The sequence below is a fragment of the Natator depressus genome, chromosome 3, assembly GCF_965152275.1.
Source record: "Natator depressus isolate rNatDep1 chromosome 3, rNatDep2.hap1, whole genome shotgun sequence".
Taxonomy (NCBI): Eukaryota; Metazoa; Chordata; order Testudines; family Cheloniidae; genus Natator; species Natator depressus.
In genome coordinates, this window is record NC_134236.1 from 60,930,639 (window position 1) to 60,946,133 (window position 15,495).

A 15,495-nucleotide genomic window follows, 5' to 3' on the forward strand; every position below is an offset into this window, starting at 1 on the left:
GGGACTTTGTGCCCTGGTCTTTGGGCTTTAAGCCTTGCGAATCCTGTAACAGGCCTATGCCTGTTAGCGACCCACACAGCATCTGTCTTAAGTGCCTGGGGGAAGCACATGTTAAAGAGTTGTGCCGCATTTGTAGGAACCTTAGGCCTTGCACGCAGAAGGAGAGAGACATCAGGCTTGGAGTCCGCCTTCCACCTGGCATTCAAGTCATCTCGGCATGAGGCTCCCAACACCTCGGCATTGGCCAAGTGCGCCATTGGCACTGGGGCCCTCCTGGCACCACTCCACGTTGCTGGTGCCAAAAAAAAAAAAAAAAGGGCCGAGTGGTACGGTTCCCCGGCATCAGCAAAGAAGGCTGTGAGCAAGGTGCTGGCCCCGAGCTACCTGCCTACACCAAAGCCCCACAGTTGGCCCTCCCCGGTCAGGACAGTCCGCTGACAAAAGGTCCTTTGTCTCCTGCGAGCGAGACTGGACCTACTCCCCTGCCGGCACGGATGCCTTTGAAGGCCCAGGTGTCAAAGGAGCACAGGCCTCTGCCTGCGCAACCAGCACCACAAGTGTTGCAGGCTTTGTCTAAGGCTCCCCAAGGGGGCAAGTTGGTCGATAAGGCTCCTCAGTGAGCAGAGGAGCGCTGCTGATCCCTCGAGACAAGGCATGCTCTCCACCTTAGCACAGTCAGTCACCGGTGCCGTCGTCGAGATCGGCAAGGGCTTACCATCAGTCGCCGGCTCTGCGGTCATGGTCACCTCGTCTCAACGCAGCTCACTGGGAGGGAGGCGCCGGTCCCCATATTACTGATGCTGGTCACCATCCTGAAGATCATCGTCCTGGCACCATTCCGGGTCACGGGCACCGTGGTAATGATCTCCTTCCCGCCTCCTCAGTACTGCACCTACTCACCGCACCATCGGCACCGGTCTCCTCGGGCGGGGCACAGTGTCTGGTTTCAGTGGTCTGTAGGCGGACCCAGGCCTCGTAAGCCTCTGTGGTCTCTGGAAGGGGGCTTCTGTGGTACTGAGGGCTGCTTCAGCCCGTCACCCCGGCCTCAGCAGTGGGACTGGGCATTGGAGCCAACATCGGTGGCAGCTAGTCTGTGGTCTGCTCAGTGGCAGTGTGGAATGCCTGGGGTGTTCCAGTCATGGAAATGTCCCCCTTGATCCACTCGTTGGCTGCTGCTGTGGAGCAGCGGCTGCCGGCATTGTTGGCGCTGGGCCCGGCACCGGAGGAACACCCAGTGGCTGAACTTAGAGCCTGTGTCTACCCCCAAGCCATCCTCCCCAGTGAAGGAGGAGGAATAGGTCCCCCCTCCACCCATACAGCCATCCTCGTCCTGCTGATGAAGCAGTCGCGGGCCCATCCAGCACCAGCCCGCCTGATCACTTTAAGGACCACCAGGCCTTGCTTCGGTGGGTAGCCGACAACCTGGGCTTACAAGTGGAAGAGATGGCTGAATAGGAGGACACTGTTCTGTCAGCCTCAACCCCTGCTCATATAGCGCTGCCAGTGCATGAAGGGGTTCTCAAGATTGCCAAAGCCATTTGGCAGATGCCCTCCTCCATCCCTCCTACATCAAAACGAGCCGAGAAAAAGAACTTTGTTCCTGCCAAAAGTTTTGAATATCTTTATACCTCATCCCCACCCTGGCTTGTTGGTGGTCTTAGAGGCCAATGAAAAGGAGAAGCAGGTGCACTTCAGTTCCACCCCAAAAAACAAGGAGGCCAAGCGGCTGAACTTGTTCGGAAGAAAAATGTATTCAACAGCAAGTCTACAGTTTCAGGTGGCAAACCACCAGGCCCTCCTGGGCCACTATAACTTTAATTTATGGGACACTCTCCATAAATTTAAGCAGTCCCTCTTGCAGGAGCAGGCCCAGGAGTTTGGCACTCTCATGCAGGAGGACACCTCAGCAGCCCACTGCGCCGTGCAAATGATGTGAGATGCGGTGGACCCAGAGTGGTGGCATCTGCAGTGGGGATGAGGTGCAGCTCCTGGATTCAAACCGCTGGACTCCCCCAGGAGATGCAAACGTCCATTCAAGACCTTCCCTTGGATGAACACGGTCTGTTTTCTGATCAAATGGATGTGAGGCTGCGTGGAGTAAAGGACACCAAAGCAAACCTCTGTTTCCTGGACGTCCACACGCCACAGTCGGTGCGTAAGACGTTCCAGCCGCCTCCACCGCCAAGGTCTTGGCAACCTCGTTCTGGACCTGCCAGGAGAAGGGGTAGGGACACCACCTTTGGTCGTCGCCGCCCTTTTACCTCCTGCTCGCCCATGCAGCCTAGCCAGGCTAAACATACAACAGGGCAGAAGTGCCCATATTGATGGAGCAGTCGAGAGCGATGCCCAGGTCAATTTCCTGGATCCGCCACCTTTCATCAACCGCGTCTTCCAATACCACTTGACCTGGTTGAGGGGTATGTCGGACCATTGAGTCCTGGACATAATAGCTTGGGGCTGTACTCTGCAATTTTTGGCTGCCCCTCCTTCCCGCCCGTTCACTTCCTTGTCCCTCATTAGGGACCCTTGTCACGAGGAACAGCTTGTTCAGGAGGTCGACAGCCTTCTCCGTCTGGGGGCCATGGAGGAAGTTCCTCGGGACATGAAAGGAAAGGGGTTTATTCTTGGTACTTCCTAATCCCAAAAGCCAAAGAGGGCCTCCGACCTATCCTGGACCTGCGCCACCTCAACAACTCTCTCCAGAAATTGAAGTTTTGCATGGTTTCCCGGGCCTTCTCCATCCCCTCCCTGGGATGACTGGTAGGCTGCTCTCGACTTAAAGGATGCTGACTTCCATATTTCTATATTCCCAGGGCACAGGCGCTTCCTCCGTTTTGTGGTGGGAGTGCACCATTTCCAGTTCATGGTGCTGCCCTTTGGCCCCCAAGATGTTCATAAAGTGCATGGTGCCGGTAATGGCTTACCTCACGCGGTGGGGGGGTCCACCTGTTTCCGTACCTTGACAACTGGCTCATCAAAGGCAGGTCTCCGGATCAAGTGTGGGGCAGCCTCGATCTGGTGTGTTCCACTTGCTGTGATCTGGGCCTGTTAATAAATATAGAAAAGTCCATGTTAGTGCCAGTCGAGCGCATAGAGTTCATTGGAGATGTTTTAGACTTCATGTGGGCCAGGGCCTTCCTACCGGAAGCATGCTTTTGGGCCATGTCGGACCTGATCTCCCATATGAAGAACCACCCGCTCTCTACGGCCTAGGCCTGCCTGTGGCTGGTGGGTCATATGGCCGCATGCACATATGTGATTAGCCATGCTTGGCTCCACCTATGGCCCCTACAAGCGTAGCTCGCCTCGGCCTACGTTTCCAACAGACACGCTCTGAAATGGGCGGTCAGGGTACCGGACTGTGTCCTTTCTTCCCTTTAACTGGTGGCTAGATCCCCGATTGGTGCTGCAGGGAGTCCCCGTCGCTGACTCTGGTATCCGATGCCTCGGATCTGGGATGGGGAGCCCATCTGGGAGAGCTCAGCACCCAGGGCCGCTGGCTGCGGGACGACCTAACCCTTCATATCCACGTCCAGGAGCTCAGAGCAGTTTGTCTGGCCTGCCAGGCCTCCTTGCCCCACTAAAAGGCAAGGTAGTGCAGTCCTGACAGACAATACCGCTGTGATGTATTACATCAAAAGGCAGGGTGGGGCCAGGTCTTCAGCCCTTTGTCAGGAGGCCCTCAGCCTTTGGGACTTTTGTGTGCAGCATGCCATTCATCTGGTGGCGGCCCACTTACCTGGTGCCAAGAACGTCATGGCAGATCGCCTCAGCAGAGCCTTCTCATCTCACCATGAATGGTCGCTCTATCCGGAGGTGGTCAGCCTGATCTTCCGCAGGTGGGGGAGTCCCCAAGTGGACCTGTTTGCTTCCAGGCAGAACAGGAAGTACCAAATGTTCTGTTCCCCGCAGGGCAGGGACAAGGGATCCCTGTCAGATGCCTTCTTGATACATGGTAGGGAGCGCTGATGTACGCCTTCCTGCCGGTGCCCCTAATTCACAGGGTCCTGATAAAAGTGAAGCAGGAGAGGATGAGCATCATCCTCACAGCCTGGGGTGGCCTCACCAACACTGGTTCGGCATGTTACTCAGTCTTTTGGCATCCGCCCCGCTGCAGCTACCTCTTCAGGTGGATCTGTTGTCCCAGAACCACGGCACACTACTGCAGCTGAACCTGGCAGCACTGCACCTGACAGCATGGCTACTGCATGGCTGAATGTGGATCAGCAAGCATGCTCTGCTGGGGTCCAACAGGTCTTGTTGAGCAGTAGGAAGCCTTTCACCAGGGTGACCTACCTGGCAAAGTGGAAATGATTCATGTGTTGGGCCTCGGATTGACCACTTCGGGCCTTAGAGACCCCGCTGCACCATGTCCTGGACTATTTACTGCACCTAGGGCCTGTCGCTCTCTTGGGTTAGAGTCCACCTGGTGGCCATTTCAGTGTTCCACTCTCTCTGTTTCAAGGCAGGTCGATTTTTGCCCATCCTATGATGGTGCAATTCTTAAAAGGCCTGGAGCACCTCTACCTGCACGTCGGAGACCCCGTCCCCCCCTTGGGGCCTGAATCTTGTGTTGTCAAGTCTCATGGGCCCTCCCTTTGAACCCCTGGCTTCATGCTCCCTCCTGCTTCTCTCTTGGAAAGTTTATTTCTTGGTTGCCATAACTTTGGCCCTCAGGGTGTCTGAGATCAGGGCGCTCACTTTGGAGCCACCCTATACAGTCTTCTACGAGGACAAAGTCCAGCTGCGTCCGCACCCGGCCTTCCTGCCCAAAGTCATCGCCCAGTTTCATATGGGTCAGGAAGTGTACTTAATGGTCTTCTGTCCAAAGCCTCAGACTGCATGCCCTGGATCTCAGACAGGTGCTGGCCTTCTACATGGATAGGACCAAACCGTTCTGAAAGGTTACCCAGTGTCTACCCAAAGAATTTCATCTTGGATCATGGCCTGCATCCGTTACTGTTATGAGTTGGCAAAGGCGCCCCTGCCGGCGATCGTGACAGATCATTCGGCTAGGGCACAGGCATTCTCGGTAGCCTTCCTAGCGTGGGTGCTAATTCAAGAGATCTGTCGGGCTGCTACCTGGTCATCAGTCCACACGTTCGCATCTCACCCAGCGAGCTTGGGATGATGCTAGCTTTGGTAGAACAGTGCTGCAAGCTGCAAGGTTGTGAACTCTGAGCTGGCCTCCAAGGAGTCTGCTTGTGAGTCACCTAGAATGGAATCGACATGAGTAAGCACTTGAAGAAGAAAAAATGGTTGCCTATCTTTCATAACTGTTCTTAGAGATGTGTTCATGTCCATTCCATTACTTGCCCTTCTGCACCTCTGTCGGAGTTGTCAGCAAGAAAGAACTGAGAGGGCATAGGGCTGACAGCGCCTGTTATACTGCGCCATGAGCACGGCACTCCAGAGGGCGCCACAGCCATCCCTGTAGACAACACTAAGGCAAAAGTCTCCAGCGGCCATGCATGTGGGAGCGCACACACCTAGCATGGAATGGACATGAGCAACACCTCTCAAAGAGCAACAGTTACGAAAGATAAGTAACCGCTTTTTGTTGCCGTTGGGGAAAAAAAAATTCTGACTTTTTGTTAAACTTTCCTTTTGGATGGGAGAGTTAATATTCCCTTTTACTTTCTCTTACCTACTTAGGTTAAATTTATTTGTAAAGTCTTGTTGTTTTTAATGTGACCTGTTAAATCTCAAAGGCTTAAGAGAACTTCTAATTTGCTTTGCTTGTTGACATTTTTCAAATATTTATTCTTTCAAGCTACAAACTCACTCATAATATATACCAAATAGTTCTGTAAGAGCATCATTTGTGGTAACTTGGCATAAGATGTACAAGCACTCAACTATCCATTCCTGCTGATATATTGGTAATTAATAAGTATTGTGCGTAGAGAAGTAAAACTGCCATGTTGGGTTTTGTTCCGGTCAGGGGAAGTTGGAGCTGTTTTCAGTACAAAAATATCCAATGATTGGAGAAAAACTAGAATGTAAAATAAATTTAGAAGAGCCTCCTTGCACATGAAATGAGAAAATAGCACAATTTCATACTAAAGATCTAAAACTTCTACTTGCAGTAAATTGATTTTCTATCAAATGTCACAAACATATATAATTTTTTCATCCTTGGACCTTTTGGCATTTTTCTGTCTTCTAGTCAAATGAATGCACTGGGGAATATACATAATGTATGTGTATTTCAGTATATTCAGTACATAATGTGTGTAATGTAGTTATGTCGAATATTGTATATACTCTGAAAGCTAGTGAGCCGTTTAAAACAAAGGTATTACTCTTGTTTTCTATTTCAATTGCAAGACTCCATATTAACTGCTAAATATGGTGAATAATTTATTATTGGAGAGAATTCTGTTCCTGCGACAAATTTAAAATGTCAAATGGCTACATGGCTGAGCATAAAAAGAGAGAAGGTAAAGTCCTGACCTCAGTGAGGACAATGGCAAAACTCCCATTGGGTGAAATCCTGACCCAGACTTTGCAGCTCATTCTATGAGTGTAGCTAGAGTGCTATGCCACATGATACCATTGTGTGTACTGTATATGCCAGAGACGTTTAAAGAATGAAAAAAAAAAAAATGTGTGTGGCAGGGGGAATCTGTCTTTTGAGTCAGGTGCCTTAATTTGCATGAATCCTACTGTGCAGGTTCAGAGGGAGTAATAATAAAATCCTCAAATGTTTTAAAATATTGTGATGCTTTATGTATAGAAAAGTTAGTTTGTCAGCTCTTTTCTGGGTTAGAAGAAGTGTGGAATCTCTTTGGAAAGCTAGGGATTTCCCTTTCCAAATGGAGCTAGAGTTCATTTTGAGCTTGCTGCAATGCCATGAAATATCTGACATAAATGTCTTGATGCTTTTTATTAATAGAAAAGATGTTAAATCGGGACTGAATATTGTCTATCCTGAAATAAGCAAGTGGGGTGTTTTAGGCAGAAGGAATTATTTCCTCCTCCTCCTCCTCCCCCACACATACGCCCCTAAAACATCTCAGGGGCTTGAAATACTAGAATAACTGTTGGAGGAGATTATATTAATGAGTAGAGGGCACATGAGTCAAAGATACATAAATGGTGATGTTAAGATTTAGTGTATTGTGTGGATTTGTGCTAAGTTTTAATTTACTTTGTGCTATTCAGGATATAAAACAAATGCACAATAAAAATAAGGCAAAAGTACCATCTACTTAAATAGCCTGTTGCTTTCAAAGAGAGCCTAATTCTAGCAAGATTCAGTGGTGGGTGTATCATCAGCATAGCACATGCTGAGACATCACATAAAAGAGAAACTGACACCTTCTACTTTGGGACATCTGAAAGACAATTATTGTTGAAAGCTACGATTTCATGTCTCATTGCTGTGTAGAATTCTGGGCTGCGAGGAGGGAGAGTCTCAGACCTCGGGCTCCAGCCCAAGCCTGGAAGTCTAAACTGCAATCAAAATGGCCTACAGCCAGAGCCCTGCGAGCCCAATTTGGCTGGAATGGGACAGCCATGGGTGTCTAGTTGCAGTGTAGACATTTGACTCCCACTTAAAAAGCAAAACAAAAAAGTCAAACTACCCTTTAATGCTTGCTTTAGGCTTGCATTCTTTGTGGTATTGCTAACATAACATAACATAGGTCTGAGTTATTGTTTCTTTTAAATATACATTTCAATAGCAAGATTAAAATCTGGGTCTCTGTTGTACCTTTTTCTATAAATGCCAAAACCACATGTGTTGTACTTACTGCCTTTTTTTTTTTTTTTTTTTTTCTTCAAGGATTTGGAGCCAACTGATTATTCCACATTTTGTCCAGGCTGTGAGAAGACAAATGAAAATCAGACCAAATGCCAAAGTTATGGAAATGCTTTCTGTAAGGATTTGCAAAGACGCTCCAAACAAACTGTGACCTTAAGTGAATCTCTGAGACCTTTATTGCGATCTTCAATACATCAGAATTCAACAGGGCAAAAATCTCCAGGTACAGGATTGAACACACAGAAGTTCTATGGCTCTGCTGGTGGGAAGGGTCCAGTTGATATCATACTGAGTCGTGATATTGTAGGACATTCTATGTCGCGACCGAATGGAAAAGTTGGTCTCTTAACTGGGACAAAAATTCCTAAAAGTTCAGGAAACTTAAGACAGAGGAGTACAAGACCATCTGAACTAAATGATCCAAGTAAGTATGCTTTTATATAGCTAGATATGATTTGAACTTGCCAAATACCCAAGAATATCCTATAAGAATGAAAAATATTTGGTTCCATTTGTCTCCTGCCAACTATTTGGAATCTTTTGCTGGTCTTCTTTTTTTGTTTTTAACTTTGCATTCTTCTGTGTTTTAGAGGTACTCCCTTTATGAGTACAATAAAATATGCTGAATGAGGAAAATCTGGATTGGTAAAACAAAGTATTAGTAATTTCTTAATATATTTAAAAATGCAATACATGTTGCTGCTGATTGATTCTTAATTTCTAAAGACTATTCCTGCTGAGGATGCATTACTCAATCTTGAAAAAGGGAAGGTGGTTTTTTGGCTTCTCCCTCTCCTTTGCCCCTCACATCCAGGTCATGTCACATTTTGCTGTTTCTTTCTGCATAACATTTCTAAAATCAAACCTTTTTCTTTTAATCTACATGGTTGAAGTTCTCCTGTCCAAATACTCAGCTTATGTCTGGACTGCAGCAGCCTCTTAATATTTGCTTTGTCCTCCCCAATGATTACATCACTACACTGTAGTCCAGTGTAAAATGTACCTATGAAGACAATGTTCCTTATCCATTGCTCTAACCATGTCCACCCCCCCAACCTTTGAATTAATCCCATTGAATGCTTCCATGTACGATTCAAACTTACGCTCACCTTCAAAACCCTTCACAACTCTTCCCTTGCTCTTGCACTTGCCATATCACCCACTCACCACCTCCATTTATACCAAGCAAAAAGTAGAAGTAGGGACTTGCTGAATGGCCTACGGGTCCATAGGGGATAATAGCACAGAGAGAGAGGTTAAGCAGCTTGCTTACAGCCACACAGCAGTGCCAGAATTAGAATTTCCAGAGTTTCTGGTTCCAGTCCCATGTTTAGTCTACTGTATCATGCTGCCTCTCAAATTTAAGTACCTTGAGCTGTGCTCTGAATTTTTTTTTAAATATTTGCCAGGGCTCCATTGCCTTTTAAGAATGAACCCTTCTGTCAAAAGAGAATTAAATTGGGCTTAACTCGTATTGATCACTGCTAATTCCTTACTGAACAGGTTTATTTGTCTGAACCATGAAGTTGGTATTTCCACTTCCACTGATGGTGGCAAAGTAAATATTAATAAAGAAAATATGTTGAAGAAATTGATGCAGATAACATTTGATATTCTGTGTTTTAGCTATCCAAAAAGAGAAAAGCACTAAATAGTCATTTAAAAAAATTATTACATGCATCAAGCATTGTATTTTGTATTTAATATTTGCTTCCTAGTTATTTTGTCCAGTGATGACGAGGAGGATGACGACGACAACAATGGCAGCACTAACAGAATGGAAAGCACATCACCTCGACCCGCAGATTCAGCCTGTTCTTCCCCAGCGCCTTCCACAGGAAAGGTGGAAGCAGCATTAAAGGAAAATACTTCTGGAATAGAACAGAGACTAAGTAGTGTTGCAACAGACACAGAAATTGCCATCACATTACCAAGAAAAGCAAGAATGAAAGATCAGGTACTCAGTTAAAAAAAAAAAAAAAATTTATTTTTTTTTTTTAAATAAACCTCTGTGTATAAAATTTCAGATAGCGAATGAGAAATGTAAAGGTGTATCCGACCAGAAGTGGGATTTATTTGATTATTTTTCACCTTGGACAGTTGGTCAAGTATTCTTCTCATTCATACAACATTGGAAGCCTAAGGAAACTTGTTCAATATATGTAGATGGTTATGCATTTAGGGATGTGTTTAAAAAATCATACATTCTCAACATACGCTGTTCTTTGTGTTTAATGCTGAACAGATTATCTTTCTATATAATTAGGGACCTGGTCTTCCATTGTGGGATGTGAAGTGGTGTATGATATTTGTATGCATTAATGGAAGGATAATTTTTAGCATTAAATTTTTTAAACATAAAGGGACACTGGGCAAGGATGATGGTCCTTAAAATTAAATACTTTGACAACTGTCCCAACTAATAGCACTTATTTTAAGGATTTCATGGTGGGGATTTTTGTTTTTTAGTTGAGCACCACTGCAAGAATTGGATAAACAAAGACAAAAAATGCACCATGAGCAGACTCCTTTAGTGCTGTCAAAGGGGACAGCTTTCACGGTATGTTAATTTAAAGACTTAACAACCTTGACAGTGATCCTTTTAAAAAATAATAAATTCATTCCCTATAACAGTTGGTGTTCAATTGATGATGGTGCTGCTTAAAGTTCTTTTGGGTCACTTGTACATTTGAATTATTGTGAATTAGGTCCAGCAGCTGTATGACTATACTGCAATTAAACACCCGCAGCTGGCCCATGTCAGCTGTCTGGGGCTGCAGGGCTGTAAAATTGTGGTGTAGACATTTGGGCTTGAGCTGGAGCCCAGGCTATGGGAACCCTCCCCCTTTGTGGTGTCCCCCCGAAAGTCTCCACTGCGGTTTTATAGCCCCATAGCCCAACCCCCATGAGCCCAAATCAGCTGACACAGGGCAGGCATGGGTGTTTAATTACAGTGTTGACATACTCCAAGTATACTTGATACTATACAGGATGTTGGATCCAAGTTTGACGTGCTGAAAGTATTTGTTGTTTAGCGGAGCCCGGAGCTGGAGCACGGAGCAGCTCCAGAGCAGTGGAGCTGCAGGTTTTTGCCTGGAGCTGGAGCGGAGCAGGAGCACAGCTCCGAAGCCCTGTTGTTCAGAACGCTCAACTAGTGGTATAGATTTCAGCATATTACATTCATATTCAAGAAGTCAGCACTCCTTTGCTGAAATTTACTAGGCTACATAATATGCTCAGTTTGATTAACTTTTAAGATGGCAGGGCCTGAAGTTAGGGCCAGGAATACAATTTTTCCATTTCAGTTCTTCTGATACTCTTCTGAAATTACATAAGGAAATAATTGAAAACACTTCATTGAAACTCATTGGAAGTTAGGCATTAAGTGCTATTTGAGCCTTTTGAAAACCTCCCCACTGTTTTGTACTGCACCGCCTCATATTCCTTTTCACTAACTTTAAAGAACGAACTGTTAACATCTGAGTTTTACTGAACACTTTAGAGTGAATGAAATAAAGACAGAAAATCGTAGGCAAAATGAGATGTGGGCTGAAATATCATCAGCATAGAACATACCTACAGCTTTAGCCATGACAGAAGGAAACTACCATTAACTGTGTCTGTTACAATGCTTGTAGTGTTGACATAGCAGAGTTGATCCCAGGATATTGAGAGATTGATTAGTAACTTAGCTTAGGTAGTTATTTTTCAAGCTCTTAGTACCTTTTTACAGCAATACAGTCATTGGTTACAACTAAAATCAAGCCTTAGCACAAGTTTTTCATGAAAAGAATATCAACACTAAACATGAGATGAACACAGAAAACTGTTCAACAGAACAAAGTAAAAATGTGTATCATTAAGATTGAAAACCTTGTCTGACAATAAACGATCAGCTTTCCTTCTAAAAACAATATTCTAGAATTGTTCTTCTTGAAAATCAAAGCAGACACATCTCTTGAGCTAATGCATCACTTCAGGTTCACTAGATTCTTTGAGTTGAAGCCAATCTCCAAATGCCTTCTATCAGTGCTCAGCTTCTTCATTCTGGAATCTGCCCTAAAAATCTAACAGCCCTCCGACAGAGGTCCCCTGAGGGTGTCCATGGTTATGCATGATCCTTCTTCTGGAATGTTGTGATCCTGGTAACATTCTCATGTGCTGTACTTCAAGAATAATAGTTCTGCACTTTCAGTCCCCCAAAGAATGTACTAATAAAACCAAAAAGAACATTTTGAGGAAGGAGAGAAGCCGTCTTGAGCATGTCAAGCAGCACCACACTTCAATGCATTAGTGTAATTATGTTGTTTTTTGGCAACTCCAAAAGCACTAATCATAATTGTGGCAAAATGTACACAAACAGCACTAATAGTTGCGTCTGTAATCTGGTTGCATTAACAAAATACTTAAACTTTGTTTTCCTGATTTTGATGTCACCGGAAATTCTTGGGGGAATAACAGCCTTTATACAGTTGGCATCAATATTATGTAGTCCTATTTATCTATGCAAAAATGGGTGAAAATTAAGTTGTTACAATTTAATGGGTTTCTGCATTAACAGCAAATAGTAATGAGAAATTCTGATACTTGAAAATTACTTTGCAGTTTGGCAACATTGTATCTAACACACCAGTAAAACGTCGTAAAGTTATTTCTCAAGAAGTAACTGATGCTGTACCTATAAATTACCAAAACTCCTGGGAAAGCGTCATTCTACACTGTCGAAGTATACGAATAGGAACCCTTCGAAGAATGGTTGTGGAACCTGTGATTGTAAGTACACTTCTGCTTTGTCAGTCCCCTTTTCAAATTAGGTTGTCATTTTGGAATATTAGTAAGTAGCAATAATAATCTCTTTGGTTAGAAGGCAAAAGTCACATGTGTGTTTTTTTCAGGGTATTTTAAACCTTTTAAATGAAAGCCAAAGTAAATGCAGAGAGAAATCCTGTATATGTTCAACAATCAGGCTGACAAACAGGGACATTGACATATATGGAAGATGCTAATTTCTTTAAATTTGGTTTAAATATATACTGCATTCAGTCTTGAAGTCAGCTTTCTTAAAACTTGGTTTTTAAAAGTTGGGGTTTTAACTAATATGACTAACTAATAACTAACTAATAACTTACTATGAAGGCTTTTGGGGGGCTTATTTTGGAGGAAGTATGGGTTATGGAATTCCAGCAATATATAATACTAATATAGTTGTATCTTTCACAGTTTTGCCTTGATTTTATCAAGATACGTCTTGAAGGTCAGTACTTACTTTCTTTCCCCTTGCAGAAATTCTTCGTAAAGAAGTTGGGTTTTTGTTTAGAAATGGTTCAAAGCTTAATTTTTGATTATTTTCTTTAAATGTAGTAAAGTTTTCTTGTGTGTGTATATAAATATTTGTAACAGTAAGTTATACTAGATCCCTTTTCCCCACAGACAGCAACTAATATAAAAATCTGAGATATGTATATAACTGTCCTTGATATTGATTGGTAATGTCTGGAGAAGTAAAGAACTTTGGTCATATAAATAATCTATCCACCATTAGCAGGGATTGACTTATTTCATTATAATGTATGCTTACCCTGGAGGAAAATTTAAAATTCATTAGATTATTGTAGTATAGTCACAATTACATGATCATAGATTTTCCTAGTTGTAATAATGACTGTTGGTGTGCATCTTCCTCTGAGAGGGGTTGCAGTCACAGCTGACAAGGATGATACTAGTAACACTTTTATACCTATACCTTTTAACACTTTATCATCAGCTCAGTTCAACAAGATGAAAAAAGCAAGCTCAACAAGAGAGTAAATTATTGTTTTGGTTGCTGGTTATCCTCCGTATCTGCACCCAATTCATCCTCTTCCTCCCTCTTTAGAATTTTTTTCCTTTTCTTTTGTCTCGCGAGCAGTTTGCATATTTCATGTCCCAGAGGAGGTAAGACTTTTTTTTTTATAGTGACTTAATTTGGGGAATCATAAGGCTGCAGATATTCCCTTTATGAATAAGCGCTGTTTTCCCCTCCTAATCTTTTTACTCTTTTTGACTATGTTGCAAAGCTAAGTTCTGGAGAAAATAAGGTTTCCCTCCTTATGGAATAGTCATTCTTGTGTAAGGCCTTCATGTAAATGCTGACAAATTATAATGGTTCAGTATTTCCACGATATATGCAATAAGGCCCTATACTACAAAGAACTTAAGCATGGGTCAGTGGAACTACTCAAGTTAAGCATGTACTTTGCTAAAGTTAAGCATGTGTTTTGCTGGATGTTAAGACTTTGACATTTGTAAAGGATAATCTCTTAATATACATTCAGTAGTTCAGGAATCACCACCTTTATATATGAAATGAAATCTGGATATTCCTTTTCACCAGAAATCGTATTAGACATGGTCGAAAAACTTCCACCTGCTTTTTTTTAATGACTATTTTGACAGAACAAATTTCCATGGCAAATGTAAATTTTTGACATCCCAAAATTTATTTTCATTTATTTAAAAAAAAAAAAAAAAAAACCCTGAAAACTTTAAAAATTTTGTTTTCAGCAGCCAGTTTTTCAATTAGAACATAAAAAAATTAATTGATTTTTTTCGTGGCGGACAAGAAAAATTTCCAGCCAGCTCTTATTATTACTTCATAATCTGAGACCACATTTAGTTTTTCAAACAACTTCCTATATTTCAAGATAAAAATTCTTGTGAATTTTATTTTCAGTAGATTATTACAGGTTTTATTACAGTCTAGCTTGTATCTACAGTTCATCTGTCTTTTTCAACCTTGTAGTCATAATTTAGATTTAGGGATATAGCCAACTAGAGTTTATTCTGCTGAGTAAGTATTTAATCAAACCTTTTTTCTTTTCCTTGGATCTTCGAGATTTTGTTCGGCACATGAAAGTCATAGTACTGACTGGGCTTCCATAGGGAAAAGCTGTGGTTTTGAACATTCCCTCTGTACTTGCTTTAACTATGTATTTGTATGTATCTCCATGGAAGACTGTCTCAAATTTCTTCTCTCCACTTTCCAAAAATACCTGGGTCTTACTAGCCTTGCTCCTGTTCCCGTATAGCACTAGCAGGTCTTCATCTATTGTTAGAGAAAGAAGTGGCCATCTTATTGCCAGGTTTACATGGGTGACATTGGTCAGTGGAAGAACAGAGAGGAGGAGATGAAAATGAGGATGAAAGTTTAGTATGTCAGTCCAGATGCCCAGTGTACAGTGTGTCAAACTCCACATAAACATATCCATACTTGTCAAGGATGGCAGGTATTCTGGAATTCCAGGAAGTGTTTGGACCTTATACTGTTCTTGACTTCAGGGCCCCACGGTGCTGCCCTTCCCCCCTATGTGATAGTAATAATTAACAATAAATGAAATATCCCATACAAGAAACCAGCCCCCTAGTGTAACATTACAGGCTCTGTTATTTCAGATCTTCAGATGCAAAGACACCTACTGAGCACCTGGGCATCATATTGGAGGTAGCAAAGAGAATGACAATTCCTATGGAAGGAGAAGCGCTTTTTGTGAATTTCATTGATGGAGAAAGGGAGACATCCCTTAAATGATCATATGAGGCCTCAAATCTTCTGTTGTAAGCTTCAGTTGATAAGGCATGCACCACACAGGTGATCGTGAGAGGGCTGCAGATCATTAGCAGGTCACTAGAGATCCAAAATGAGGACTCAGAATTGGGCAAGTGTCATGTATATGATACAGTTCTATCAA

At 43.4% G+C, this 15,495-nt stretch overlaps 1 protein-coding gene across 4 annotated transcripts in view; it reads left to right on the forward strand.

Moving 5' to 3' along the window:
- SENP6 (SUMO specific peptidase 6) overlaps positions 1-15,495 on the forward strand; it is a 152,751-nt gene that overhangs the window by 78,432 nt on the left and 58,824 nt on the right. For all 4 annotated transcript variants that reach the window (XM_074948006.1, XM_074948008.1, XM_074948009.1 and 1 more), the window contains 4 exons: positions 7,790-8,192; positions 9,487-9,725; positions 12,374-12,541; positions 12,989-13,022. In XM_074948006.1, coding sequence (XP_074804107.1) covers positions 7,790-8,192; positions 9,487-9,725; positions 12,374-12,541; positions 12,989-13,022 — 844 coding nt within the window. The remainder of the gene's footprint in view (positions 1-7,789; positions 8,193-9,486; positions 9,726-12,373; positions 12,542-12,988; positions 13,023-15,495) is intronic.